Source organism: Lepeophtheirus salmonis, chromosome 1, assembly GCF_016086655.4.
Source record: "Lepeophtheirus salmonis chromosome 1, UVic_Lsal_1.4, whole genome shotgun sequence".
Classification (NCBI taxonomy): domain Eukaryota; kingdom Metazoa; phylum Arthropoda; class Copepoda; order Siphonostomatoida; family Caligidae; genus Lepeophtheirus; species Lepeophtheirus salmonis.
Genome location: NC_052131.2, coordinates 47,117,500 through 47,126,454, shown reverse-complemented (window position 1 = coordinate 47,126,454; position 8,955 = coordinate 47,117,500). Strand labels below are relative to the sequence as shown.

The following is an 8,955-nucleotide window of genomic DNA, read 5'->3' as shown; positions in this document are numbered from 1 at the left end:
TTAACCAGGTATATTGCATAAACAAGCATTGCTTATTAATAACCAATGGTGTCATTATTTTTCCCCTTCTTTTTCTGCTTAAAACCCCTGATTTTGCCCTATTTATATTCTACCAACATAATTTCTGAAATTACGAAAACAAAGGTTGAGTGAGTAGAACAAAAAGTACCGTTTTATTTATTTTGTACAAATGACGTAACTGGCATGAGTTTACCTCATGTTATGTAACATTTTTGATCATTTCATTCGAATCTTTTTTTATCTACTCTAAATCTGCATAAATTCATTTAAGATTCATATTTAGGGTATAATATGTATAGGTTATAAAATGTGTATCAATAGCTTTAAACCGTCTGTTGATTCTACCATTCTATAATATTCTGAGCGATCAGACCAAATAATGATAACTACTAGTACAACATAGATACACGGACACTCGTGACAGAAAAACTTCAATTGGCATTTAAAAATACACTTTTTAGGAGCGCTCACTCCCTGTACTCCTCCAACTCAGGCTAAAAAGGAGGGTGAGTTTTATTATTATGAGAGTGCTCATCTTTATAAAATACTCGAATAAAAAAAAGAATTAAAAGATAGGGATTTTGACAGTTGACTCTACTACGTGGTTCCTTAAATTACTTAGTGTATGGAACAAATAACAAAGAAATATCGAAACAAAGAAATTCCATAAATTTGAATGTCATTGGAGAAATGAACTAAAATTCATGGAAGTTGGATTACAAGTGTTATCAGGTAAATATTTTGAATTTATAAGTAAAGTGTCCTTCGAATATCCCCAAGATGTTGGGTATTTTTATTCGGAATACCCATGGATGTTTTAGTTATGAGTACTCATTCTCTCATAATATACGTAATTTAATTATATACCAAAAATATCATAAAATTGACAATTTGTTTATACGAGTATTTGGTAGTATTGTATAAATCAGAAAAGCGGGCCCGTATTTTTGATAAGGACAATGGAGGCAGACTCGAAGAAGAGACAGAAAGAAAGAAATCAAAGGGAAGGGAGCGAGAAAGAGAGGGAGAAAGAAAGAAATGGTGTGCGAGTATGTGTAACACAAGAAGGGAAGGTAGGAATAAAATAAAGAAATAGCTAGAGATAGGGAGGGCCTGAGAGAGAAAGAGAGAAAAAAGGAGCGCGCTGATGATGATGATTATAAAACAAAATAAAATAATGCTGATGATCCCAAAATAAAAAAGAGGGGGGTGAAAGTTTTTTTCGACGTTTTTATCGCGAATTATCGTTAAATGTAAGGAGAAGAATCTTGAGAAAAGTGTAAACACCAACAACCAGAACCTCTAACTAAGGAGTAATCCGTATTGGTGGAATAGAGTGAGTGTGCAAGGCTAGGAAGGGCTGTTTTCCAAAGTATGAACAGAGGAGTGAGTGAGGGGGAATGTAAAAGACTTTATTAATAAAGACAAAAAAAAGAAGAAGAAGAAAAAGAGAAGAGGTTGCGTGAGAAAAAAGAGCTTCTCAATCCTTTTTCTACTTTTTCTACCTTCATATCTATCAGTAACTAATTCCTCTCTTAGACTTGTTCTTAGTTTGCTCATGACTACGTAGGGGAGGTAAGTGGGTCCATCATCCCTCTATTCTCCAATACACTTCCCATCTCCCCCATCTTCCCCATCCATCCATCCTCTCTTCTCCTTTTTCTTTTTGTATTTCTCTCCAGAGTAGTCATCATTTCTAAGGAAGTTACGTGTCTATATGAGCGAGGCTCTTCACTCTACTGCGTAGTTATCTTCCTCGTTCCATTCTTTTGGAAGGTCTCACCTGTCCAGTAACTACTCCTTAGCTCCATTAACCCAGTCTTGTACTAATTACTAGCCTTATTAACTGAGCCTTGTACTAATATCTAGCCCTAAGTCACTAACACCTTGCCACTCCATAGAACTGAGCAAATAAGTACATGATACTTAATCACTGATGACCCCCGACCCTTCTCTTCCCTCCAAGTCATCAGGTTTACTCCTACTTAACTTTTCCTCTCTAATTCCTTTATTTCGTATTCAAGGATTCAGTTCAGAGAGTTCTTTCTTTGTTGTTTATAAATAAAGACCAATGAAATAATAATAATAAAAAAGTCGGAGAATCTTTGTTCTTTTCTTAGAATCATTCATGTACTGCAGCAATATAAAAACAATCTTGAACAAAAATATAGAAAAGGAGACAAACCACGTTTAATTTACTACTTCATACACATGGCCCAATGTTTCATAAATGTATTTGAGTTTATTATTTTAAGCTTTGACTTCACATTTGTGGGATAATTTAAGATGACCAAAATTTTAGCAATAGACCCTTTATATGATTTAAGATTGCCCCAAATATGACATCTTTCAAATAGAATCCATCCATTTCTCATTCTTTCATTGTTATGATTCATTTTGGCTACTTGAAGTGCAAAGGGCTCTTCGGAATAATTTTTTTTTTAGAAATTAATAAATATTCATATAAGAAATCAAATGTAATCTACACTATTTTTTTTGAAAAAAATCATTCTAGCTTGTTTTTGTGTTGACGGGTCACATATGTTATGTATATCAGATGTTACGTTGTTTTATCATTATTACCATAATTTTGTAGTCAAATTTATTTTGTGAGACGTGTACTTCTTATGTTGCAAGGGTTTTCTAATGGATACAGTATTTATTATATTTTGTTAATTATATATTATGATTTTAACAACCTTAATTCATAGTTTTGACGGATTTCATGGAACTGTCCCACGGTTTAAGAATCCTCTTTCAATTATTTTTAAAGAATATATGAATAAATAAAATTCCAAAATTGATTTTATTTGATTAAAAATCCTTTTATGTTTTAGTTTGTTGTGCATCACCACATACTGAATGTTTGGAACAATATCCACCTTACCATAAAGGTTAGGATATATATACAAAAATTGTAAGCAAAGCCTATGTCGGCGGCTAGATCCCCTCCGAGGAAGCGGGTCAGGAGCAGTCATAATCCCGTAGTTATGGAGTCTTGCGACAATGAAACGACCGGTACGAGTACGACTATCGCCTCCAGATCTTCTTCCAACAACAAGAATAACTATGTTCATCCTTCTAAAAACAATTTCATATCCAACAATAATTCAATTTGTTCCGATGATGATCTGTTTCAAGAAGAGGAAGAGAATGAAGAAGAAATCTCGTGTGCCCTCATAAGAAAAATTCCAAGAAGATCTGCTATGTTAGATACTACTGAGCGAGAGGTCGTTAGAATAATAGGACAACATTTAACAAATATAGGCTTAAAAACCTCGGCTGATGTTCTCATGAGAGAAGCTGGCTGTACTCTGGATCAACCCAAGGCTGCCACCTTTAAGAAACTCGTCATGAATGGCAATTGGTCTGAATCAGTGAAAAGTAATAAGGCATCTTATACAAAATATATACATGCATATGCAAACGATCACATCATTTTTTCATTGGCACTATCCCTTTGTAATAGGGGGATTTCTCATTCTGGTGATCTGATCCCTTCCTTTTTATGTTAACCATATCTTCAAGATACGTATTTCTTTGCTCTTCTCATTTTGTATTCTTCTTTTTTTTTTAGCACTTGAAGATTTAAAACCTCACTTAGAAAACCCTGGAAATTTGGTCGAAATGAAATTTTTGTTACTTGAGCAGAAGTATCTTGAGTTTTTATCAAATGGAAATTATATTGAGGCTTTAAAGGTTAGAAAGAATATATTTTTGGAAATCATTAAGTCATCCCTTAGTGCCAGGTTATATTAATACTTAAAATGTTTCTCATAAATTAAACCTTGATAAAGGACATAAATGCTAATTAATGTCACTAAATGGTCTATGACGAGTTCTATCTATAAAAAAAAATATGATCCGCTATCCGTGTTTACAATTTATTAAATTCCATATTTTTTTTTTTTTTTTTTTTTGCTCCTTTGATTGTAAGAAATTGTAAATTAAATTTCATTGCATCAATATTTAAAGAAATGTGGAAAATCATTAGAAATGAATCATTGATTATTATCAAATTTTATCTTCAGAACTCTTGTAGGGAGTGGCTGATTTTAATAGTGGAATGTAAATGTAAGAAACATAGTAATATTTTTTTACATAAGTTCATGAATCAATTAGATTAATTTATTTACTTCCAACATAATTTCAGAGCAAACATAATACCGCTTGTAGCTTTAATTTGATTTTTTATACTAACTTAGGTATTACAATGTGAGATATCTCCGCTTCAAAGAAATCGAGAGCGAACTCATGAGCTATCAAGCTATTTGATGCTTTCAAGCCCAGAAGACCTTGCTGGAGTTACTTCCACATGTCGCCCTTCAACCCGTCCGGAACTTATGGATCGATTGCAAGCATATTTGCCGGCTTCAATCATGCTCCCTCCCAGAAGACTGACAACACTACTCGCTCAAGCGGCAGAATATCAAATTGATCGTTGCCTCTATCACAATAAAGTCCCTGCAGTTGAAAGGACCAACGATTCTTCCAGATGGAAAACAGATGCATGCTATTTGCCTGTGGATCACCAATGTTCAAAAAAAGAATTTCCTTGTGAAACAATTCAAATTTTATCAGAACACTGCGATGAAGTTTGGTACTGCCGATTTTCACCGGATGGCCTTAAGTTAGCCACCGGATCTAAAGACAATACTGTTATTATCTGGGATTTTGATCCTCTAACTCTTAAATTAAAACAAAACAAAACACTCACAGGGCATAATAGAGGGGTCTCTTATTTTGCTTGGAGTCCTGATAGTACAAGATTGGCCGTTTGTGGTCCTGAAGATTCTGAGGAGGTAAGCCATTATTGTTTTTTTAAATATTTACCCTCATATATTATATATTTTTCTTTCTTGTACCATATTTTTTACTGTTATTAATTATCAACCTATTCGATGTATGTGTGTCTAAATTCTAATATAATCATGAAATTGCGTTTTGAATATTTAAAGGATTTTTTATTTATTAAATTTTAATCCATTTGGGTATGTTGAAAATAATATACCTTCCTGATGTTTTACCTACATCTATTTTAATATAAAATTAGATCAGAAAAATATATTTGAAAGTGAGAGAAATTATTATCCTGATGATTAATTTTAATAATAACATTCAAATTACATTTAGGTTTGGTTTTTAGCAAGTGTTTTCATCAGTTATTTAAAGCTACACTCATACATTCTTCGAAAGTATTACTTTAAACTAATGTTATTTTTCCTTTTTATATTTTAGGTAAATATTTGGGATGTTGAATCTGGGAAGCTTGACGGTAAAATATCGAATTCTAGTGATGACTCTTTGACTGCTGTTTCATGGTCACCGGATGGCACAAAAATAACATGTGGTGGTAACCGTGGAAATTTTTTCCATTGCGATACTAAAGGCCAGCTAATTGACTCATGGGAAGGAGTTCGGGTCCAGTGTTTAGCGTTTAGAGGTTCGGGTAAAGCCATTTTGGCAGCTGATACCCATCATCGTATACGCAGCTATAGTTTTGACGAACTGGTGGATCACACCATACTGCAAGAAGATCACGGCATCATGACTTTCTCATTAGATGCTGATGATCGACATGCCCTGCTTAATATAGCAACTCAAGGTATTCATATGTGGGATATCGAACAAAAAGTACTAGTGAGAAAATTTGTGGGTATCACACAAGGATTTTATACAATACATTCTTGTTTTGGAGGAGTCAATCAAAATTTCATAGCCTCTGGCTCGGAGGACAACAAAGTATATATATATCACGTTAAACGCTCTACACCGATTGCCGTACTATCTGGACATACGCGGACGGTCACCTCAGTGAGTTGGAATCCAGTTTATCCTGAAGTACTCGTTTCTGCCTCAGACGATAGTACTGTTCGTGTTTGGGGCCCTTGTGAAAAATATAGAAGAAAAGTAAGTACGTGTTCCACTCTGAATGGAGAGCTCATCAATACCAACAACACCACAACAACCACTTCCTCCTCGACGACATCCTCATCATCATCTAGTTCTACATCCAATGGCCCCGAAGATAGTCATTCCCTGGACGGAGACGTATCATCCAACGGGCTGGTTTAATTTTCATCCACATTTAGATACTTCCCCTTTTACTTATCATCATTAATATTATATTAATTAATTATAAATATAATAATTATTAAAACTATTATTATTAATTAATTATTACTATAGAAATCAAACTTTATATAGTTCGATATACCTTTGCTGTATAAAATGACACACTTTTGTCCTTTCTTTCTTTCTTTCTGTATTTCTCAATATAATAAACAAAAGTAATATATTGCTGTCAAATAGTATATATATATATATATATATAAATAAATATATATATATTTCTCTATAAATACATATATAATACTTTCATTGCTATTATTATTATTTTGTAAGAAAAGAAATTACTGTGTAGAAATATAACTTTTTTTTTGCGATTTAGCGGATAAATATAGATAATACGAAAGTACCTTTAAGAGTTATTCTTCTGATATTTATCCATCTCCCTATGCATATAATATGATATATTCTTTTAAGGTACCTATTTGCATTTCACTGCATGTTGAATAAGGAATATATATATGTATACTTTACCTACTAATTTGGAGAAAGGATTATGATTATATGTACAGTACACAAACATATTACGAGATGACAATAAGTGGTGTTTCTCTTGGAGCTTTTAAGATGTGGATGAATTACTAAGGACTTGCATGGCTTTAATTCATCGTCTCTCTGGCCTTCACTTTGAATTATTAACAAAAGTTACTACATATAGTTGAAACTGGTGTTGATTGAGTCTAACTGAGTAAATGACTACATTCTTAAACGTTTTGTACTTAACCACGATGATTTATATAGTTGTATTTTTCATACCATGTCCAATGTCTACTTACTTATGTATTGTATTATGCCTCTAACCCATATTCTAATGCACAATAGTTGAAATTGTCATCGTATTTATTTGACAAATAGATTTTGAAAACATAGGTAATTAGAAACAATGTTAGTTTCAAATTATACAGTACTCTGTTACAGATGTGTGTGGCTTGGATACAAATGATACTGGAAGTAAGAGCCCCTTGATCCAAGGTATATGTATTCCAACAATTAACCATTTTTAAATATTCTAATCGGAAGAGCACAAGGGTAAAATAAATATGTATTATGTCAAATAATTATTAGTAATAGAAAACCTTTGCAAATACTCATTATGCAATAATAAATTCAGAGACAAAAGAGTATACAGATCCTAAAATATACATAAAATTGTACATACTATGTGTATTCAACATATAGTCTTGTCTTTATAAGTGAACATCTAGGTTCATGCAAACTAACTTAAATGATCAGTAGACATCTGTATATAAAATGTTATACAATCCACATACATATTTATAATAACAAAATATGTTTGACTTGAAGGACGTTTAGTTGAGGGAACCTTTCACTCTCGCGGTAATTTGTTAATGAGGAAATACTTATATATACTCAGTTATCTCATTTCCCGTGAAATTGTACTTGAGTGGGATCCTGGGAACATATTTTTATATAACGGGATGCCTTTAGTAACTAATAACCACATTGGAATGTTATGTAAATATATATGACAATATACTTTATATATATATATATATTTTAAGAAAAATAAATATATTTTTATCTAGTTTTGTCAGGGGCGTCCGCATGATTCTAATTTTTAAGTGATCAAAACAAAAATTACTTGATTTAGGCAACGGGAGGGGGGATTGCAGTCCCGTCCAGCTCGGTATCGGTAAATGCCGGACTTTTTGTACTAATATCAGTCCCAACAACTTATAAAGTTCAGTCCTTGATGACCTTACTCAACTTTATCTCTTCTTTTTTAATTAGTTCTAGTGCAGACAGTCCGAAGGACATATCACTAGCTACAAAACCTCCAGTCCACCCCCTGCGGACGCCCCCATACATTCTCAATTCTTATTTCTTAAATTTTATCACTAATAGTGCACGGGTTATTTTTTATATCTCACAGAAACCACTTTTTTGAATTTTCCTAAACCGATCCGACCTGCAAGAATAGAAAATTAAAAAGAAAGGAATTGTTTATGGTCCTAGAGTTAGTACAATTGTAAAGTATACATCCCGATCCATGGACAAAAGACAACTCTCGAATCCCTTTTTATTAAAATATGAGACCTCTGAAAGGTCACTGAAACTTATAATATGAAATTTGTACATTTGGAATTTCCTTTATGTATAAAATCCCGGTAAATGGGGTTCCAAGAGAGAAATCCTAATACATAGACTAGAATGGTTCATAAGTTATTTTTTTTGAGCCTTATTGATCAATATTTATTTATGCCTCGCTTTTGAAACTTCTAAATTTTATAATTTCTAGAAAAAATCAGTTTTTTTACTTGAAAATAGAATTATTTTTCTGTGGACTTTTCACTTTTTTCACAAGTAGTTGAAGGGAAAAACTATATTGCAACTTTTAATAGATTTTTTATCCATTTTAAATTATTATTATAATAAACTCATTTATTTTGACTATTTTAAGGTAAAAATGTCAATTTTTTATTATGAAAATTATGAAATTAAGAAACTTCAAGGGTGATGTTCCACCTCTAAATATTGATTAATTGTAGGAGGTGAGGGGGTCACCTTTAATATAAAAGATCGAATAGCGCAAATTAATTGCCCAAATTTTGATAGGTCTTCTAGCAATTGCAATTTTACAGGTGTTGGACAATTACCCTTTTCTACCTTCCCGTCTGTATGTCTTCTCTACATTTGAAAAATAAATTAATTAAAAACCACTCTAATATGCATTTATATAATCTATAATTGTCATTAATAAAAATATATCTTCATATTATATTCATGAGCATAGTTTAAAATAATATCATCTCCCAGTATGCTAAACAAAGAGACTGAAAATTA

General features: G+C 32.3%; 1 protein-coding gene across 6 annotated transcripts; it reads left to right on the top strand.

Moving 5' to 3' along the window:
* Positions 1-588: 588 nt before the first annotated feature.
* Positions 589-6,184, top strand: LOC121131826 (WD repeat-containing protein 26). Of its 6 annotated transcripts, XM_071894045.1 has the most exons (6): positions 605-753; positions 936-1,094; positions 2,859-3,405; positions 3,599-3,720; positions 4,227-4,823; positions 5,260-6,184. In XM_071894045.1, exons 3-6 carry the CDS (start codon positions 2,952-2,954, stop codon positions 6,094-6,096), a joined length of 2,010 nt encoding a protein of 669 aa, XP_071750146.1. In that variant the 5' UTR covers positions 605-753; positions 936-1,094; positions 2,859-2,951; the 3' UTR covers positions 6,097-6,184. The 6 variants fall into 6 exon arrangements, with proteins under 6 accessions (XP_040583152.1, XP_071750146.1, XP_040583154.1 ...); XM_040727218.2 differs by lacking the exon at positions 936-1,094 and having other exon boundaries at positions 589-753; XM_040727220.2 differs by lacking the exons at positions 605-753; positions 936-1,094 and adding an exon at positions 1,181-1,357.
* Positions 6,185-8,955: the final 2,771 nt, after the last annotated feature.